General features: G+C 41.1%; 1 protein-coding gene across 1 annotated transcript; it reads right to left on the bottom strand.

Moving 5' to 3' along the window:
* Positions 1–4,141: 4,141 nt before the first annotated feature.
* Positions 4,142–21,927, bottom strand: LOC306963085 (transcriptional protein SWT1-like; the record flags this gene model as incomplete). Its single annotated transcript, XM_079556539.1, has 16 exons — positions 4,142–4,354; positions 7,071–7,135; positions 7,214–7,277; positions 10,013–10,159; positions 11,778–11,908; positions 12,088–12,227; positions 13,820–13,958; positions 14,076–14,212; positions 15,003–15,220; positions 15,432–15,525; positions 17,146–17,334; positions 19,031–19,132; positions 19,219–19,348; positions 19,435–20,479; positions 20,549–20,613; positions 21,859–21,927. 16 exons carry the CDS (start codon positions 21,925–21,927, stop codon positions 4,249–4,251), a joined length of 2,841 nt encoding a protein of 946 aa, XP_079412665.1. The 3' UTR covers positions 4,142–4,248.
* Positions 21,928–22,308: the final 381 nt, after the last annotated feature.

Genomic DNA, 22,308 nt, shown 5'->3' with positions numbered 1-22,308 from the left:
ATATATATATATATATATATACATATATATACCTGTACCTCGGAATCCCACCGGAATGGCAACCTCGAAGAGGTGACAAGGAAAGCGGCTACGGCCAAATACCTCCAACGAGTAAGGCAGGTCCTAAGAAGCCAGCTCAATGGCAAGAACAAGTCCCGGGCAATAAACAGCTACGCCCTACCAGTAATCAGATACCCTGCAGGAATAATAAGCTGGCCAAAGGATGAGATACAGACCACAGATGTTAAGACGCGAAAGCTCCTAACCATGCACGGAGGGTCCACCCCAAATCCAGCACCCTGAGACTGTACGCTAGCCGTAAGGAAGGAGGCCGAGGACTAGTGAGTGTGAGAGCCACTATCCAGGATGAAACATCCAAGATCCATAAGTACATCAAGGACAAGGCTCCGACAGATGACGTGCTCAGTGAATGTCTCAGACAATGGGGAACAGAAGATGAGGTGCTGGAGGTCCCGGCATGGGAGGACAAGCCCCTACACGGCAGGTACCACCGAAACATAACTGAAGTGGCTGATATTCAGAAATCCTACCAATGGCTAGACAGAGCCGGACTAAAGGACAGCACAGAGGCTCATCATGGCTGCACAGGAGCAGGCCTTGAGCACCAGAGCAATAGAGGCCCAGATCTACCACACCAGACAAGACCCCAGGTGTAGACTGTGCAAAGAGGCCAATGAGACAATCCAGCACATAACTGCAGGGTGTAAGATGCTGCAGGGAAAGCTTACATGGAGCGCCATCTGACGATGTCATGGCAGATGATTTGGCATGGGTAAGATGTTATATTTAATTATGGAGTGTTGTATTACTTTACTTTATATTAATAGGCTATTGGAGTTTTGTCCCTGTGATTACCTTGTGATTACTGCTTCACTTGCCTTTCGTGACCACACTTCACTATTGGATCTCTGCACTCGTTATTATAGCCTATAAGCCTAATGTGACTGAACAGAATGTGATAGCACTGAATTGTTTTGTGTTATGAGTGTTTGAGGCTTTGAGGCATTTCATTGCAAACTTCAACTAACGCGTAAATGTGCAATGTTTTAAGATCCAGTGTGGATGTTGTGAAGGGTGGTTCCAATGCCTGTACATGACGGAGGAGGGTTTTAATTTGGCGGCCACCAATGTCAATTGGACTTGCCAACTGTGCCTCCAGTTGTAGGTGAGCTCAATTTATTTGAAATGGACTTAACATTTCAGTGCACCTCCATTACCCCGTCTGTTACGGCCCCAGGCCTCCAGTCTCCCTCCCTTTTGTATTAGTTTGTGTGTGATCCTAATTTTTCCTTTTCCTCCAGGTAAACCTGACTGTGTGAGCCCTGGCCTGGGATTGGAGGACACTTTGAAGGCTTGGTTCTGGTTGGCTGCTCGTCCCTGGACCCAATTGGTGCTGCATTTGAACACCTCGTGGCTGGCCCCAATTCCTTCATGTAGAAGCGCTCGCACTTCGTCTTAGTGTGTGTCTCATTTTGGTTGTCACTCGTTTTGTTATTTGCACTTAGTACTGTGACTTGTTTTGGAGACACTTATTAGCTGTCTTTTGGTTTACCTCTGTAAATGTTTTTTGGTTGTTTTTGGTTGTACTTTGTTAAATTTACCTTTTACACTCTTTTATTAAATTACAACTGTATTTGTCCATTTTCCATCTTGCTTTTTTGTTACTTCCTGTTTGCCTAGCTGAGCTGGGTCATAACGCTGTCTTAAAGAGGGGGTATTATGCTTTTTTCAATCACATAGCACCAGTCTATAACACACTACAATGATGACAAACCTTCTGTTGGTCTGTCAATGTAGTAAATTAGAATAACTGCATTATATAAAATTGCTCTCTCAAAATGGCTGTAGTGAATGTCTTGAAATAGGCCTCTGTCTCTTTAAGAACCTCTGAGCCTTTCCGACACGCCCCCTCCACACGCTGTCTGTGGCATCAGTGGGGAGGGGGTTCTGCTGAGGAGCAGTGGTTGGTTACTCGGCTGGTGACAAGGTCGGAGGCGTCTCCAGGAGGTGGGGGCGTTCCTAGGAGGACTCAGGCAAAGCTATCCCTAAAATGGCCGCCATCAGAGTTTTTACAGATTACTCAAAAATACGTGAATGTGCCAAGGCAACACTTCAGGCATGTTTTTAATGAGGGAATGACATAATAACATGATGTAAAGCTTGAAAAAGTCGATTTTGCATAATACCCCCTCTTTAATACAACATGTAAGGCACACTTGTATGTTGAAGAAAACAATGGACTCAACTTAAATAGTGCTTTTTTGCCTTTATCAGGCCCAAAGCACTTTACAGTAAGGAACCGGTCACCCATTCACACACTCATTCATGCACCAATGTACACAGACACTGGAGGCAAGTAGGGTGAAGTGTCTTGCCCAAGGACACAACGACAGAGTGCACCTGCAGGAGCTGGGATTCGAACCCACGACCTTCCATTCACGAGATAACCTAGATAACCTGCTCGAAGTTACCCCCTTGAAATTAATGGGTCATTCACAATTTACGTGGTTGTAAAGTGACTATCATCCAACAGCAGCAACAGCAATGGCCCTAGCCCACAAACACTGCATCAATGTCCAAAACAGGACATTGGATCTTCCTCTCATCATATGGATTCTCGACAGATTGAACATCACTGTGGTCTGTGGTACATCATGTGCACCTGCATCATCTCAACATCCCCCAGCATAATTGCCGAGTTCTGTTGTGTCTGTGCTCCTCTCTCTTCATTCAGGACTTTATTATCTACTGCAGTGGTTCTCAACCCTTTCACATCAAGTATCACAAAATACAGTGGCCTGATATTTCCTGCAGTACCACCTCATTGACAATTTGATCTTCCAAATACCACACCAAGCATGGATCGACATCAAATTGTGCCTAAAGCGGGTGTTAATAATGTCTCCACCAAACACACATGCATGCATTACATGCTTTCTAAAATGTCAATGAACCTTTACGTATGCACGTATCACTTGTAGATCAACACTTTGTCTGCCTTCACCCCCATCATATTCGTTGTGGTAATGTTTCCATTAAGCATCATTGTAACAACAATAGTTGGTCATGTGTCATCTTTGACTTTTTGCTTCTTCGTTTGGGGCAGTACAATTGAAGCTGTTGGCACAGGCCCCTTTTCCCAGACATAACTCATTTGCAGTGACGTTGAATATGTTTCCATTGTGTTTATGTTGCAGCTAAGGGCAAAAACTTGTACATTGTGTAATTTTTATGGGGCACATCGGACGGTCCCGAAAACACTTGGGGTGCACGGGGTGATCCTCTGCAGGCGGCCCGAAGTGGAGCGGGTCTCCAATCGTTTGTGGTTTGGCGTATATTGGAAGTGATAGTGGCAATTCCGGTGTAATGAAAGCTTTATTTTGAGGGGGCGCATCAGACTATCCTGTAAAGACTCGGGGTACGGGGGAGACCCTCTAAAGCTGACCAGGAGTGGAGTGGGTGTCCAATTGTTAGTGGTTTTGCAACTGGAAATGGAATGACAGATATCGCATTCTTTACAATACAACGATCTGGAATATTGCATATCATGCGTAATGGCTGTGAAACATGTGCCTAACCTTTGTTGTGTTTGATCCAGCTTTGGGCAATTTTTTGTGGCTTTTCAAAGCGCTTGTTGTGTAGCATAGGTGTACTGGCCTAGAGGGGGCGCTGTGGGCCTATATGTGTTTGGTATGCAATGAAGAAGTAAGTCAAGATTAGAGTAATGCACTCAAGTAAGAGAACCAAATAACAACTTGTTCCTCAGTAAGTAGCGTTATAGATTTGACTTTGACAATCTGTACAGTGAGAACACCGGAGCTCTTTCCTACCGAGCGTGCTTACATTACAGCATGCTGTAATAGCGCACTGCTATATCTACGTAAATAGGGCTGGCTTGACTCGCATTTTTTGGAAGGGGGATGGCTTGACCGCGGTCTGAACTGTACAATGGTCTGTAAGAATTCACATCAATGTTAAGTAAATATCAATAGTATATTATATAATAAATAGAAGAACATAGTCAAAACAATGGGTTCAGTGCTACAAAAATACACAAATATATTAGACTCTAATATCTAATACTATGGGGAAAAAAATGAACATTTCCCAAATGTTTTATTAAATAAAATATGTATAAAATGTAAACAGCTCAGCTCAAAGCAGGCACATTAGAAGTGTTCAAGTATAATAACTTCCTGTCTCTCTGTGGGGCAGACACTGGTCCCATCAGGGCAGGGCAGCAAAGGACAGATGTCCACCTGTGAACTCCATACAGCTGCTCAGAGCAGCCTGCACCTCCAGCAGCTGGCCCCCTCCCGTTCTCAGCCTCTCCCTGGACAAAAAGCACAGCGGATAAGCAAAAATGAGACTTCAGCAGTGTGATAAACGACAAAACATGTTCTTATAATTAGGATTATTACTAAATCATTGTATAGAAATGATAGAGGGTAAGGGTTACTCGTCAGTAAACAGTAAGGTAGGGCGACAGTGGCGCAGATGGTAGAGCGGGTCGTCTCATGATCGGAAGGTCGGGGGCACCTCCAGAAGGTGCACACTGTGGTTGTGTCCTTGGGCAAGACACTTCACCCACATTGCCCCCAGTGTCTGCGTACATTGGTGTATGAATGAGAATGAGAGTATGAATGGGTGAGTGGATCCTTGCTGTAAAGCGCTTTGAGTGCCTAATGTAGGTGGAAAAGCGCTGTATAAGTTGAGACCATTAAGGTACATTCCAAAACAATAAACTGCCTGACAGATAATTAAGTTTATGGACAATGTTTGCAAGTTCCCACTAAATGGGATTTTAGATTTCTAGGCTAACAATAAACATATAACTTTGAATCCCGAACTCTTAAGTAACATGCCCAGGAGCATTCACTTAAGAGGATACTGACATACAAGCTCTAAACTAACACATACAGTCATTTAGAGCATGTACTTGTAGAGGTCAAAACCACAGGGTTAGCCGTTTTCTACATAATAACACCCCATGGAGGTGAGAAAAACGGCTCTTTATCAAAGTGCGCATTGGATGGCAGCAACGTCCATAGTTGTACAAAGACCAAAACAAGATAAAAAAGTACTACTACAGTGAGTATATGAAGCACATGCATATCCAAATGCTTTTGTGAACAATAACCACAGTATTTATATCTTTCTTGCTTAACATTCCATTATTGTCAAACTCCCAAAACACTGAAGGGTCTAAAGCCTTTTTTGTGACTAACCTTGCAGCCGTATGGAACCGAAACATCAATCTACTGTAACTAATGATAGTTTATTTTTTGGCCTTTCAAAAACATTTTCAAAAACAATTCTTTTCTTTACTTAAGTCACAATTTATCTGCAAAGAAAAATGCCAAAAACTTGTGCATTGAACCTTTGAGAACAAGGCCTGATTTTGAACAGAAGCCTAATGTACATCGCTCCTTCGTGTTTCTGGCCTTCACATCCTCAGGTTATATAACTGCAGCAGGGAAGCAAGGTTGAATGAAAAGGGCAGGGTTTAGGGCCTTTCGGTGCCTCATGTCAACCGACACCCTTTGCTTCCAAGGTCAAATACTTTTAAAACAAATGGAAAAGGCAAAAGGTTTGTTGCTGGAGAAGTCGTAAAAACAGTGTTGTCTGGTTTTGCTTTGGAAAATGAATGGATTTAATCAGGATGCCTTTTGACAGAAGACCTCACCCAAACAATTTGTTTGCAGCCTCATGGTCATCCTTTGCATCAGAGGATGTATACAATACATGTTTTGTCAGGTTGAGCCCGTTGATCAATTCGATGGAAGACCACAAAGTCACGCGCACACAGCATGCTCTGGGGCGGTTTGCAGCCGAGTGTGTAGCGGCCGGGATGAGGATCAGCACCTCCAAATCTGAGGCCATGGTTTTCAATTCCACCGGAAAAAGGTTGTTTCCCCTCTACAGGTCGGTGGGGAGTCCTTACCTCAAGTGGAGGAGTTCAAGTATCTCGGGGTCTTGTTCACGAGTGAGGGACGGATGGAGCGTGAGATGGACAGACGGATCGGTGCGGCGTCAGCAGTGATGCGGTCGCTGTATCGGTCTGTCGTGGTGAAGAGGGAGCTGGGTCGGGGCAAAGCTCTCAATTTACCGATCGATCTACGTTCCCACCCTCACCTATGGTCATGAGATTTGGGTCATGACCGAAAGGACAAGATCACAGATACAAGCGGCCGAAATGAGTTTCCTTCGCAGGGTGGCTGGGCGCACCCTTCGAGATCGGGTGAGGAGCTCAGTTACCCGGGAGGAGCTCGGAGTAGAGTCACTGCTCCTTCACGTCGAAAGGAACCAGCTGAGGTGGCTCGGGCATCTGTTCCGGAGGCCTCCTGGTCCCCCCCCGCGGGAGGTGTTCCAGGCATGTCCTAGTGGGACAAGGCCTCGTGGAAGGCCCAGGACACGGTGGTGGGACTATGTCTCCGAGCTGGCCTGGTGTCGCCTCGGGGTCCCCCCAGAACATCTGGAGGAGGTGTGTGTGGATCGGGAAGTTTGGGCATCTCTGCTGAGACTGCTGCCCCCGCGACCCGGCCCCGGATAAAGCGGGAGAAAATGGATGGATGGAAGGCCTGTGAAAGGCCTAAAAAGTATCATTTTTTGTCAGCCGATCCTGTGGGGCGACAATAGATACATGATAAGTGAGGTTGCCTAGTTTGGCCTAATGGCGGATTAAGCTCAGACTCTGTTCTTTTGTGGAAAAGGGCTGTCAGTGTTGGCATGGCCACAGTAATTGTTAGCGGCCGCTCCGCTGGGGCCGTTTTAGAGGAAGCCTATTATGACAGGGGAGCAGTGATGACGCTGGAAAAACAAGCCGAGTACCTGCCCAGGCATGCCATGACAAAGAGGACAGATATATGAGAATGTCCATTGTGACCAGGGACTGAGGACTCTTCCTGTTGCAGCCATCAAGAGAAAGAAGTGCGGGCTTGTCTAATACTGTTTTGTTTTTTAACCAAACTAAAATCAATATTCTTCATATTCAGAGTTGATTATTTATATAATTTTCTCCTTCATTTAAACAACTGAGGACAACTCACCTGTACTCTTCTTGTGCAAAGCAGTTTAGAAGATCAGCGGCTGTCACTTTGTCCACATTAACAATCTGCAATAAATGTGCAGAAAAATAAGCAAAAAGGAAAAACAAAAAAGCAACAATGGGGCCAAATGTGAAAGCACTTGCCTCCGTGGATTGCATAACATTGAGGAGACTCTGGGCTTCAGCTAAAGCAGAAGATGTCAAGAAACTGCAAGGACAGGAACATTTATTACGTTTTCATAAGTCAACCTTACCATAGCGTCATAATACGAAAATACTACTAATACTAACACTGATTTTGAAACCATTAGGGTACATGAATGGTGTAGTCCTAAACAGTGTACTCCTGTCTCCTGCATCTTGACTGTAGCTTTTCATCACAATGCAGTTAAACAGAATGGTATAGTAGTTGTCAAAAAATATCTAACTCGGAAAAGTGGATTTTTTTTCTCTGTATCTACTGTGGTATCAAATAGGTATATGTCTAATTTATCCCAGTTGAACATGATGTTTATATGATCTTAATATGAGAAACCAGGATCTGAGAGTATCCTGGTTTCTCATAATCCAATACTGAAATCATTATACTGTGTGTACATGGAAATAAACAAAACCAGGATACCAATACCCACTGAGATACTCGAACCCACACTCAATTACAGATCAAGTTTAGAAAAGACAAAACAGTATTGATGGCTTTGCAAATGTGTATCTAGTTTAGCTACTTGTTTTTGAATCGATTTAGTAACTGGGAATTTATTCTAATTTCAAAACCTACCTACCTAAATAATGTCAATATGGTAAGAAAGACAAAAGAGTAAATGTATGCGTTAACTGTCACAGTAAACCAGTGGAGCATGATCGCTGCAGTTTTTGCTTGGCCAAAGGCAATCACACAAAGCTACTGAATATTGTTTTACTTTCTCATCTATGCTTCTATTTTTACCACAACAAAGCATCCGAACAAAACCTAATGCAGTGCTAGGACTAACAGTGGCAAAACAAAACAGAAAAGGTAGGTCATGATAGGATACAAAACTATCGAAATAAAGATAATCCCAATAATATGACTGGGGAGATGGGGACAGAGATAGACTGCGTGAGTCACAGGCCTAGCTGCGAGCACGTGAAAATGAGTTGAGGTGTCTCCATGGAAACGGAGCGCGAGCAGCAGCCTCCTGATACACACTGTTGAATAGGTTAAGTTCTGCGGCACAAAGGCAGCAGAACGAAACCACACAGATGTGAAAAACATGACCGAAACTAGAAATTAGAACTACTGTGACAGAGCTTCTATAAGCTATGTAAGGAACCTCAGCGTGTGTTTTTGTCACTAAATCAAATGCACGTTTTGCTAAAAGGCTACTATGCTGAGAGCGGAAGAGGAAGTCAACACTGTAAAGTTTCTGGGAAAGGTTGTCTTTGGTGTTTGGGGAACAGAAACATGACAGAAAAACGCAAAAGCAAGGCACTCCCACCACATCATAATTATCTATTTACATTTTCAAAAAGCCTTTATTGTGCTGGGCTGATATACAATAAAATATTTTAAAACATAGATCTATAATAATTTTGTTTTAGTCTTGTGTATCTAAATAGTTTCAGTCAAGATTTCTGAAAATATTTCTATTCAGTTTTAAACCATCATGTTTATTCCTGTTGACAATTCAGGTTGCTTTGAACTGCCTTTCCTCACTCATATGTGAGTAATCCTTTCCCTTTCCCACCCCCACATTTTATGAATGTTTGTATTTATTGGATGGAATGTAACATGGAGTGGCTTTAATATAATTATATAATTATATCAATACAATATAATATATTCTGCTTTCTGGAGCTTTCACATGGAATAGGAACAAAACTTATGACAGGTTTTGAGGTATTTAGTACTTTCTTTAGATTTTAGCCAAAATTTTTGAAATCATTAACTGCTTTTAATGTAGTCTTTCTAATTTTAGTCTTCAAAAGTCTTTCTTTGACTCAAATTATTTTAAAAATATTTAAGTCAACAAAATGTCTTTTTTTTCACCTCTCCGTGTTCAGTGGACCTCCAATTTCAAATCAACAGATCCTAGCTCAAACAGCAAGCCACAAAATGTCAATTTGTCATAATTCGTTGTACATATTTTAGATATTGACAAATAAATGCTATTGTGTAATGTTTTTGAAAAAAATGGTGTTCATTGTAACAGGGAATACAATTTTGTGACCCGATATGTTCCTATGGCTAAAATATATAATTTATGTAAAAATTAACAATTTTTTTTTAGATTCCGCCTGGACTTGTTTTTAATAAAGCATATATAACTTTAGTGTTTTGACCTACTGGTATTTTGTTGACTACAGGGAGCACACATTATATTGATTTTTTTTTCCATTTCTGTTCTTATTTTCTTCAGCACAGACAGAGAAAGAGCATTTTTAGGTGCAAATATGCGTTTTTCATTCAGGCGGAATTTTGATTTTTCTGTTTCAAACTAATTTTTACTTTCAAACTGTTATTTTTTTCCCCATTATTTTTCACTTCAACAAAAAGTCCCAAGGATAAACTTTATTTTGGTACCAAGATTAGCCATCTAACCCTTGTAGAGGCTGAGTTAAACCCAAATAAACACATGTAGAGCATTTTTGGGAAAAGGGCCCTAAACAAGAAGTGATTAATTTCAATACATATCTTTAATTGCACTAAACCATATGTAATTAATTAATTGGAATTAACCCGAAAGAAGTCCCGGCCTTAATTTATATTTGGAATACTGATTCAAATAGACCTGAAATGTGATGTATATATAGTGATGCAAGCAATATTTCACAATGTGCATTCATTCATAGAGAGAGTATTTATATTTATCCTTACTATGGTGAAATTGGATACCGAAATGTAAAGAAAAAGTTTCACCGCAGCCCCTACAAGCAACTACAGGAACGTGACCAGTTATATACCTGCTGAAGGCCTGGAGCAGCTGTGAGACCATACACAGCAGTTTGTGGAGGCAAGCCAAGGCGTCCCGCGGTGGGGGAGGACCTCCCGTTGGCCGCACGCTCTGACAGGCTTTTGGGTTAAAGTCCACAGCTTTGAACACTTCCAAGCTGCAGCGGGACAGGAAAAAAAAAAAACACCTTTGGGGTTAGACGAAGAGAGGAATCACAGTCAACTTCCTCCACGGGATAGTATCTCTAAACTATTGTCACGGAAGGCAGTCCTCAGCACAACAGCGACAATGAAACACACACACATGTATTTAACATATCATGGGAGGGCAGTAATTGTTAAAATGCATTACATCTGGGACTGTGGATCGAAATGAGCCTTTGGCTACAATTTGGCATGCATGTGTTTCATGTTAGTTCATGAATATGCACTGTCCCAATCAAATAAATAAATAAAAGAAGCTTTACTATTTCACATATTCGCTATATCCAGCAACACTATATAAGACTGTATATAAGACTATTTATGCTTACTTTATCAATATTTAACAAGTTAGTTACATCAACTGGTCCATTAAAGATCAGGATGAATCTTAGACCATTTCTCTTTACAAAACTGTTGCAGTTCAGCAAAATTCCTGGATTTACTTCATTTTTCCTCCCTCTCCTCTGAATGTTTACATGTTATGGCCATAGAAATATGATAACATGTAAATGTTTGGGTGGTATTAGTTAAAGCAGACACTGTTTATTCATTCTTATGATTTTGATGAAGATCAGACCACAGTAGAAATGTGAGAAATTTCAAAGCGTTTACATACATTTTCCTCCCACTGTAATTAATTTTTTTTTTTCTTTATAATAACTCAATGGGCTCTATGCACAGTGACCCCACGTGATTTCCGCCTGGACAGTCAGCCAGACGCTGTCCTTCCTGTCTGTTATCTCTTCCCATTAAAAATTAGCAGGTCCCACAGAAATGAAGCAATAGCTTAAGATTTGGTAAAGGACAGCGAGTAAAAGTTCAGATGTGGCTGGAGCAGGTTAAAAAATATTACGTGAGACGCAACGACTTCACTGGAGGAAACCTCCGTGTTCATCACGGTGGATGTTTTTGTCTTGAAGCTAACGCGGCTAACACAAATAAAAAATAAAACTAGCGCAAAGTTTAGAACGAGCCTGCGCAAAAAAGAATCGTCCTGTTAGTAGTTTAAATAATATTTACTTGTTTACATGTTATATTATCATTTTTCAACACTAGCCTTTAGCTCTAATATAAAAGCTCCGCCCTTACGACAGCTGGCGTTTCCTTTGGGGCTGGATTCACAGCGAACATGATGTTTGTAATACGTTGCTGTGACTGTCCGTCAGTAACTCGTTGTCCTTAACCAGATCCTGAGCTATCGCTATTTTTGTGTGGGAACCTGCTAATTGTGAACGTAAACGACCAGCGACAGGAAGTCCAGCGTCTGGCTGACTGTCCAGGAAGACGTCACGTGGGGAAACTGTGCATATAGCCTATATATTCCAATCTTGTAAAGAAGGTAATGGGAGCCAGCTTCGTACAGCTCACACCATATTAAACAAAACCCCACACAGCTTTATTTGACTTCATTGTTGAGTACTTCAGGGCAGAGCTTTGGTGCAAAATATCCTTATCAAAAATTAAACTTTATCAGACCTTGAAAATGCTGCATTAATGTGTATGAAACCTTATGCAACTCATCTCATCTGTTATACAATGACTGCTAGTAGAAAGATCTTTTAAAAATGGTACCTTGTCTGATACACATGATGCCAAATGTCCCCAAAGAGGGCCCACACTTCAGCGTGGGACACAGGAGGTGATGTGGACTGTTTGTCCTCTTCGGCTTCCTTCATAACAACATCACTGCCTGAGCTTTCTCCCTATACAGGCAGACAGCCATTATAGTCATTACAAAAAATGACGTGTAATCAAACTCGCCATACACAAACACGAGCACGCACAGACTAACTGCTGCTTTCACACTCATTTCCTCAGCCGAGGAGTGTTTGCAAAAGGAAATTACAGATGAATAGAAAATAAAAGATATCTGCGCACTGACCTGAGTTTGAAGCGCATGTAACAGATTGTTGACAGCAGTAATGGCACTGGGAACGTGGCTCGAGTTCCCCACAAATTCTTTTAAAAGGTCCTTAGCTTCTTGCAGCGCCACTAAAGCAGAATTGCAGTCCACGCCTTTACCTGCAGTAACAAACAATATAGTAGATGTAATCTGCGGTGTCCACATGAACACCAACGCAGGCAAAGTCTCAGTTTTACTTCTGCGCTGCCTTTGACAGTCCTGACAAAAAACAGGAAGTACGACCATGTTAGTCCAGTGCTCCGGTCTCTGCACTGGCTTCTTGTCACTCAGAATGTAAAACAGCCCTGCAAGTCTTTTCATGGTTTATCACCAAAGTACATCTCTGACATGTTAGAGCCATATGAACCATCTCGGGCCCTGAGAACTTCAGGGAGGGGTTTCCTGGTGGTTCCCTGAGTCAATAATATACACGGTGAGGCTGCGTTTCAGTTTCATGCAGCTAAAATCTGGAACAGTCTTCCTGAGGATGTGAGACAGGCCTCAACTCTGACAATGTTCAAATCCAGGCTGAAAACAGTTCTATTTACCTGTGCATATGACAACTGAAAATATTATACCTGCACTCTTGCCTTTTACTGTAATTAATTACATTTTTATTGATTTCATCTGTTTTCTTGTAATTTTATGCAACTGTGAAGCAATTTGAATTGTGTTGTGTATGAATTGTGCTCTACAAATACACTTGCCTTGCCTTACAAAGTAATACACTTCAAATAGCAATACATTCAGTTTAATAATGGTGTCTAAAAATTGCAAAACGTCTGTGTATAGTTTCACTGATACAAAAGCAAAAGGAACGAACCATGACCTTTAACTTCTACAAACATGTTTCATAATTTCATTCATGCGTTTTTGAGTATTCCTCTGTCAATTGGACTCTTTCTCACAGGCTCAAAACGCTCCATTCCACCTGCTGATGCCATCAGGTGATGCCCGCCTTCTATAGCTTTTTGTGCGTTCACATTCGCTGGACTCGCTCTGATCATTTCAGGACAAAGCATGTCTAGCCAAAAGTCTGAAGTTTAAAGAGGAGGTATTTTTCAATCACATAGCACCAGTCTATATCACACTACAATGATGACGAAACCTTCTGTTGGTCTGTAAATGCAGTAAATTAGAATAACTGCCTTGTATAAAATGGCTCTCTCAAAATGGCTGTAGTGAATGTCTTGAAATAGGCCTCTGTCTCTTTAAGAACCTCTGACTCTTTCCGACACGCCCCCTCCACACGCTGTCTGTGGCATCAGTGGGGAGGGGGTTCTGCTGAGGAGCAGTGGTTGGTTACTCGGCTGGTGATGAAAGCTCGGAGGCGTCTCCAGGAGGTGGGGGCGTTCCTAGGAGGACTCAGGCAAACCTATCCCTAAAATGGCTGCCGTCAGAGTTTTTATAGATTACTCAAAAATACGTGAATGTGCCAAGGCAACACTTCAGGCATGTTTTTAATGAGGGAATGACATAATAACATGATGTAAAGCTTGAAAAAGTCGATTTTGCATAATACCCCCCCTTTAAGCCTCATACCTGGGCTCAACTTTGTGCGCCCCCTGTTGGCAAATATGGTATTTTATGTGCACAGGAATTGGGACTGACTTGTGTGTATTTGTTTTTCCCTAGATTTTCATTATCTCAAGTTCTAAAACATAAATTACCAAGGCCAAAGAGCGACTAGCGCTTGAGAGTTCAGCAATACCTGAGGTGAAGAATTCAATGAGGTTCAGGACATTTTGATGCTTGGCCCGTGGCACAATATGTCCAAAAACGGCGATCCAGTGCTTTTTCAGACACAGCAGCACATCACCAAGAGACCAGGGAGGTTTTCTGTAAACAATCTGTGAACAGCCAAAACACAGACATCGCTACAATTTCCATGTAAAAGCAGTTATTACGCTTGTCATATTTATTCCAGCGGAACGGGCCAAACGCGATTGTCCGCCGTGTGCGTTTACCTCCAGCCAGAGGTCCTCAAAGGCAGCCTTCATCTCTGCCTCCAACACGTCTGACAGCGCCTCCTGCAGGACACTTTCAAACTGACACACGAGGTTGCTCAGGTGAGCCGCATTGGTTTTGTGCGTCTGATTGTCGACTGTGAGATGAGAGGCAAAAATGGCAGGAAGCATTAACGGAGTGCTTGAGAGTGAGAATAATTCTATAGAATGGAGAAAAAAGGAAATGATGGCATGATCGTTTCCTTTTGAATGGCGTGTACTGTAACACAATACAGTCAAGCAGAAGTCGTAACCTCTGCTTGACCCTTTTACTCAATGCATTTACGCTGGATTATACGCATGGCTTGAGATTAAAGCAGTACTAAGTAACGTGTTTACCTTAATAAACCCTCCCCGTAGTCCCTGTGGGGGTAATACAAGTGTTTATGGGATGATTGGAGGGTCTTTCATCTCCCCCTGGTGTCTCTGGCCAGAAAACCATGTTTGCAACTTGACTGCCACCGGGCCGGAGTCACCAATACACACTAATGGAATCACGAAGAAGAAGCTAACATGCTAACGGGCAAAGCTAACTACGGGCTAGCGTCACTTTAAACAGTATTTACAGCTAAGTTTGAGTGAAAAAAAATCTTTCCATTGTATAATTGGATGCACAGTATCCCTCTCTCCCTTTGCCTTTTCTGTCAGCGTAGTATTTACTCTCTAAGACATTTAATAAGTTAAAAAATCGTAACTTGCTACGACACCTGCAGTTGCGCTTATGGCCTCTAGGGGGAAGAGTTACTTAGTACTGCTTTAATAGTGTTTTAAACTCCAAGAATCAGCTGGTCAATCTCCGAAAAGGTTGTAAACTTCAAAAGAACATGCAGAAATGACCAATAATCTGGACATGATGAATTTAGTTTTATTAGTAGGAACACGGCTCACCTTTATCCACAGAAAGGAGGCTTGCTGTTTCACTTTGTGCCTCCGCCAATGCGTGAACCTTGCCCGGTGCTGGTGCAGCTTGAGGGCTGATGGAAGTCTGGAGGTTTAGCAGGAAAGGAGCACCTTGGCTGAATCTGGCAACCTCAGTCTCCAGATCAACCTTGATGAAGGCCTTGACCCCACTCACGAGAGCCTTGCTGCAGAGGTTCTTATCATTACTGGAGCAGAAAGAGGGAAGCTTTTTTTATTATCAGAGACAGCAACAGCATTATGAAGGATACATCTGTGTATGAAGAGTGGCATGGGTGTTTCAAGGTCAAAATTAAGATTTGGCTTGACTTGTTGAGTGTTAAGTGCTAAAGCTTTGCAATCTATACGAGGAGCATTCACATTTTTAGAGATTACAAATATGAAAACCAAAAGACTCACGTGCATAAGATGACAGCACACTCTGGGTACAGGAGCTGGTACTGCAGGCAACACTGCAGCACTCGGTCATCATTATTCTCCCCCTTCAGACGGTCTGGGGACAGAGAGGTGGAAGATAAACATGAGCAGCACAGAGGAGATGCACCAGGACCTGACGCATCACACAAGGACGGGATGGGACAGGGCGTCAAACTGGAAACACTCCACCAGACTGTGCCCAGAAAATGTGCACATTTTATTAGAAAAGGAAGCTGCAAATGTTGGTTTAGTTTCAATAACTGTATAGAAATGGATTAAATATTTACTGAAGACTTGGGAGGAAAGTTGAGAAATGACTTTTCACTCAATAACACAATAAAACAGTTAGAAGAACATTATAAACAGTAATAAAATAAGTTAGTCTAAATCAAGTACCAAAAAAAACCACAACAGGTACAAATACATATATTTGTATATGTACACTGTTACAAGATTTTTAGCCAAGATTTTGCCACTTTTTGCGTTGTCTCGGCACTTCCGTTGTCCAGACACTTCCGGTCGAGCGCGAAGCCCGTTCATTTTAACGGAGAACGAGGGAAAATATTCTCCGCTCAAATCTGATGTTTAGTCGATTGATTTGTGTAAAATGGCCAATGTTCATTTGCACCAACATGTCAACACTGCAGGGTTTCTCAGCGCGGCCGAAAAACGGCTTTGTTTTCGTGTAGTGACTGATTTCATGTGGACGTCTCCAGCCCCATGTTAACACATAGGAGAAAAGGGGCGGGCACAATTCATGGCGGCGCCCACGCGAGCCTCCGGAATAAGGCGAATAAGGGAGCAGAGGCTGTAAAGAATGGGCACAGTGAGGGTGGCTTCTCCCATTGCGTTCAGCTAACTTAATCTTGCTCATGCTAGCAATTTGGCTGGGCTTTCGGAGCCAGCTCCATTATTAAGAATGAGACCAAAACAAAAATAAAGATGGGGAAACATAATAAAATGTTGCGAGTGTGGAGACAAACACATGAAATTCAGAATGAAATGCCTAAGTTCAATAATGACTTAATGAAAGAAAATAAAAAATCCATTAGATCAAGTTCTTTCTTACTGTCTATGATCAGGAGCTCATTTTTGAATTCTGCTTTTGTTTTTTTGTGCATGTTCTTGAGAAACAAAGTCTGCCACAGAATAGCAGTGATACAGCGCCATCTAGTGTGCATAATAATGTTTTCTAAAATGAGCAAGTAAAAATGTTGTTAATGTATTACTTCAGAAAAAGAAAAGTACAGAAAAGTGTGACAACATAGTAAACTGCAGAGTATCTATTTATTTCATTTCTCAGACAGCTACATTCACATCCCCTTTTACTATAAATCAACTGTTTGATCTTCCTCTACAGTCATAGTACTGGCTTCTGTTTTTCCAGTGAAAGATGAAAAGTTTAATCCTGGTTTAGGCCTTGTCTTATTTTAAGTCAGCCCTTGCTAGGAAGACCCAATTTAATATGGTCCAGGGTTAGCCGTGGTTCAGTCTAGTCTAGTTAGTGGCTCTTCCCAGATTAAGGTTTAGTATTATAGGAATTATTTGTTGCTTTGGACTCTTACATTGTGGTGTAAATTTGAATCTCATCTACTATGTGTAATGTAAAAAAAAAAAAAGACAGTTTCTATTATAGGACTGAGTAGCTGATATTTTCCCCTTGGTTATAAAGCTGTGAAAAGTTCCTCTCACTCACTTGTGCTCTCCGCGGCCTGCTGCATGGACTGGCCCCACAGCCGGCTCTCTCTGCCCTTCAGGCTGTTGTTAATGTAGGAGATTGCCGGGATGGCCCAGCGAGCCACGGAGCCTGACACACCTTTACCCTTTTTGAGGAAGTCCAGCTCCTGCAGCACCACCCACGGAATGAGGACCACAGGAAAGACCACTGCCACGAGAATAAGAGACATCAAGGAAATACTTTTCTGGTCTTCAGTATAATGCAGACAAAGACAGGCGGCTTCGTACATCAAATCCAGACGGGTGCGTAGGATAAACAGTTGCAGAAAGGAAGTCCCGCACACTAGGACTGCTCGATTATTGAAAAAAATAATAATCACGATTATTTTTGTCATAATTGAAATCACGATTATTCAAACGATTATTTGTTGCCATTAAAAAAATGTATTTATTTTATTTATATATGTATTAATAAAAAACTATGCTGAATATGTTCTGTTTTCTGAACAGTCATAAAAGTACAAATGATTTCAAGTATGCCTAGATTAAGGAGAGGTCTCTGTTTCACACCTGCCCCCTGCTGGCCAGCCCTCACACCTGCGCAAGCAAACTGAGCAGCGCGGCCTGATGACATCATCACACAGAGCTGTTTGTTATTATGCCAGACAAAAGCATGAGCCATGGCACGTGAAAGGGAAAATAATCCAAGCGCCATTACATAATGCAAGTCTGCAAAAAAAATGTTTTTTTATTTATTTAAATAAATTAAATAAAAAATATATATTTGAAAAAGAAAAAAATATGGTTTTCTTTTCCGATTATGCTCATTTTGTAATCGTTTAGTGTAATAATCGAAATGGTAATCGAATTTCGATTAATTGCACAGCCCTAACGCACACCATCAATCCTTCCAGAAAATGGAGGATTGATGGTGTGCGGGACTAACTTTCTGGTCTTCAGTATATCGCAAAAGCATTTATTTGTAGAAAAAAGATAACTAACTAAGTAACTTAACTAAATAAATCATAGCAGGGTTTCTACAGGAAGCAGCAAGTCAAATTGAATACATTTTAAAGCCTTTTTAATGATTGCAAGATTTGCAACCAATTTGAATAGTTGTGGAAAGAGCAAAAATGTATGTAAAACTGAAGAAAAAAATCAAAATCAAAAATCAAACAAACCTGCAGTTTATCGTGTTTTTGCCCATGAATTTCGTATTTTCACTAACTGGCAGTAAATGTTCATTTCAAAGAATCAATCAATCAATTTCAACGCTTTTTAATGACTTTTGATGCTTTCTACTGGCCTGTGGAAGCCCTGTACAGACCTTCAAAACTAAATCTAAGTGTAATACTTGAATAAATTTTTCCAAAATCATGCAGCCCTACCACAGATTTTATCAACCTCTAAACTCCCACCTGAGCAGATTTTGTCCAGTTTGGCATTACCTAAATCTAAAAGCTTCTTGAAAAAAGTGTCAAAATACCAACAAAGAAGTGACAAAAACGTGCTGAAAATGCAACAAAAAGGCCACACAAGACTTACAGAAAAGTGATGAAAAAGTGACAAAAACGTGAGGAAAAAGCAACATAAAACCGATAGAGAAGTCACAAAAAAGCAATGAAAAAGCACGAGGAAAAATATACGTTTAGATGAGTTTTGTAGGTCTTCGCTTTCAAATGAGGCTTTACACTGGCGTTACCCAAATTTAGGTTTGGGTAAAGCTGGACCGGAGAGAATGCACTTTGTTATGGCGGGGGTTATGAGGTTAATGAGTTTAAGTTCATGGCTTGTCCAGTAACCATTCAATTAACCTTTTGGCTGCTTCAGGTTAACCAGCAAACCATTTCCAAATCATAGCATTGACAATTTCAGCATTTCAAGAGCTGTTGTTTATACTTTACCTTCAAAACCGCGAGACACAATCTTTTTTACAAACTCCAGGTGACTGATCAATATGTTGGTGTCCAGGACTATAATTATGTTTTGCTGAGGTAGTTCTTTGCCTAAAGACAATAGTGTAGTAGTTTAGTTTCAGTTATTAGTTTCAATCATATTTCATTTGTGCCTTGTTTGCATTGCTGTCAGTTACTTTGTGTGTCTGCAGCTCCCTCTTCTGGTGGGTCTATCTCCATACAGGTGAGCTCCCCATAGCTTTGCATTACATTCACCTCCAGAAGTTTATCTGAGCGAGCCTGATGGAGCTGTTCCACCACCATCATCTGGAGCAAAAACAAGAAACAAACATTAGAACAAACATTATTATAAGTATTCGTTGTTTTGAAACGGCTCCACATAGACAAATTACCTCATCTCGCCAAGGCGATGGGTCAGCATGATCCGCAGGTGAACCGTCGCCCACAAAAGATTTCCACGGATCTTGTTTTTGAACATCTACATTGGACGATGCCGTGATGCGACTGGAAGACTGTGGGACTGAAGATGACGTGGCCTCACACGGTGAATTGGCACGTTCACTCTTTACAGGAAGTGCTTTATTGTCTTTTGCAGATGAGGTTTCTGGCTCACCGGCCTTTTTAGGAATTCTGAAGCTCGGAAGCATGGACGGTGGCTGAGGTGGGACAGTAGCGTGCTTCTTACTCTGGTGTCCTGGGAAAGTTGTTTTGATGCTTGAAGCTGTGGTTGTAAACTTGTCTATAGCAGCAGCCGGTGTTTGACTTTGCCTCTGAGATGATCTGGCCGTACACGAGGCAGATTTATGATCACTCTTTATCGGAGGTGATTTGCTGTCTGAAGCTAATTTTTCTGCCACACGGGTGTTATTGATCATTTTAGACCGTGGCTGAGGCAAAACAATGGTGAACTCTTTCTTTTCTTTTATGTGCTGTGGTCCTGGGGGCGCTTTAGTTTTACTAGATATTGTGGCTGCGGTTGTCCACCTCGAGGGAGCAATAGCAAATGATATACTTTTCATTGTTCCTTCTTGGTGAGGTTGATTTGTCTTTAGTGGCTCATTCTTCCTGAGAGGGGGTATAACCTGTGGGACCAGGGATGACTTCTTTGCCTCCTTGATTGCAGGAGTCTGTGGTGAGGCATCCCTACATGTTTTTGCCACCGGTGGACACTGGCCTTCTGTTTTTTGCCTGGACACCAATCTTGGTATGAAAATAGCCTGAGAAGAAGATGCAACCCGCCCGTCTTTGGATGAACTGCTTCTAGAGGTTTTACTTTCTGAAGGCTTAGATTTCTTTTCACTTTCTTCCTCCTTAAAAATAGGGGACCGTCCTCTTGTGGGTTTGTTTTTCTCTAGCCTGCACACTGGCTTTTTGATTTGACGCTTGCCGTGGGGCTCCTCTTTACTCGTGCGAGGGTCTTTAGCTTTTGGCACGGCGCTACTTGTTTGAGGAGAAAGAACACGTTAGCATGACGTTAGCATAAATGACATTAAACATTGTACTTACACATCATGCTTCTCTTTACTGGGGACATTTTTTCTTTTGGTTCTTTCATGTCTGTGTGATCGTGTCTGTGAAGAGAGAAACATGATGTGAACACCAATGAAAAAAAACATATATACATTAGAATAGGCATATGATACAGGATATAAGACACAAAAGCTAAACTCTGGCCAGAGGAACAGAATAGGTATTGTCAAAGTTATGCCTAACTGTGACATTCTAATCAACATTTTTCTACCACGAAACAAATTTAATACAAAAAAACCCCCGCTAAATATGGTATCGAGTAGACATGGGCTTTAACCCCTCACCTTTTCGTCATCCTTACTTGAAGATGAAGACTGCTTCCTGCTTTTCCTTTTCTTTGCCTTATAAAATAGTTTAAAATATTTCACTGGTTTAGGTAAAAACATTTGTTTTTCTAAGTTATTGATGAATTTACAGCTTAATACTGAGAAGTGTAAAAAAAGAAAGAAAGTAAACATCAAACAAAGATACAAGAAAATAACAAATCATAAAATTATAAAAACAAATTACAGAGGTATAGCCTACGTGAATGTAACTGAGAACTACCGAGTAGACATAGGCTCTTTAACCCCTCACCTTTTCGTCATCCTCACTTGAAGATGAAGATACCCTCCTGCTTTTCCTTCTCTTTGCCTTTTTGGACATGTCCTGCACAAGAGTTTAAAAAATATTTCACTGGTTTAGGTCAAAACATTTGTTTTTCTACAGTATTTTTTCTATCGGTAAACAGTGGTTGTCAATCTGTCAAACATCCATATTATATCAATTCAAGCTACTTATTCTAATAGTAGTGATTTTACCATTTATCTGACCAGTTTGGATGACGTGGCAGAAAGCTGTGCACTTGTTTAATTAAAGCCACACAACGTAACATTTCACTCCATGAACAGAATAAAATGCAAGCACTGATTACATTAGAAAATTACAAAATTCGGACTTTGATGATGACCCACTGCAACAATGGCATCTCCAATGTCGAGCTGCTCATTAGATTGTTTTATATTGCTGGCAACAGTACAGTCCAAAATGTTACACAGTGTGTCGTTAACCCAAGGATAAATAAAAAGTAGTGATCCAGCACATACTCAAGAGTTTACGAAATAAATAAAGTAATTGATGAATTTACAGCTTAATACTGAGAAGTGTAAAAAAGAAAGAAAGTAAACATCAAACAAAGATACAAGAAATACATCTTTGTTAATGTTATATAAACAAATTACAGATGTATAGCCTACGTGAATGTAACTGAGAACTACCGAGTAGACATAGGCTCTTTAACCCCTCACCTTTTCGTCATCCTCACTTGAAGATGAAGACACCTTCCTGCTTTTCCTTTTCTTTGCCTTTTTGGACATGTCCTGCACAAGAGTTTAAAATATTTCACTGGTTTAGGTCAAAACATTTGTTTTTCTACAGTATTTTTTCTATCGGTAAACCGTGGTTGTCAATTTGTCAAACATCCATATTATATTAATTGAAGCTACTTATTCTAATAGTAGTGATTTCACCATTTATCTTACCAGTTTGGATGACGTGGCAGAAAGCTATGCACTTGTTTAATTAAAGCCACACAACGTAACATTTCACTCCATGAACAGAATAAAATGCAAGCACTGATTACATTAGAAAATTACAAAATTCGGACTTTGATGATGACCCACTGCAACAATGGCATCTCCAATGTCGAGCTGCTCATTAGATTGTTTTATATTACTGGCAACATTATAGTCCAAAAT

Source organism: Gobius niger, assembly GCF_951799975.1.
Source record: "Gobius niger genome assembly, chromosome: 5".
Taxonomy (NCBI): domain Eukaryota; kingdom Metazoa; phylum Chordata; class Actinopteri; order Gobiiformes; family Gobiidae; genus Gobius; species Gobius niger.
This window is presented reverse-complemented; position numbering and strand designations above follow the sequence as displayed.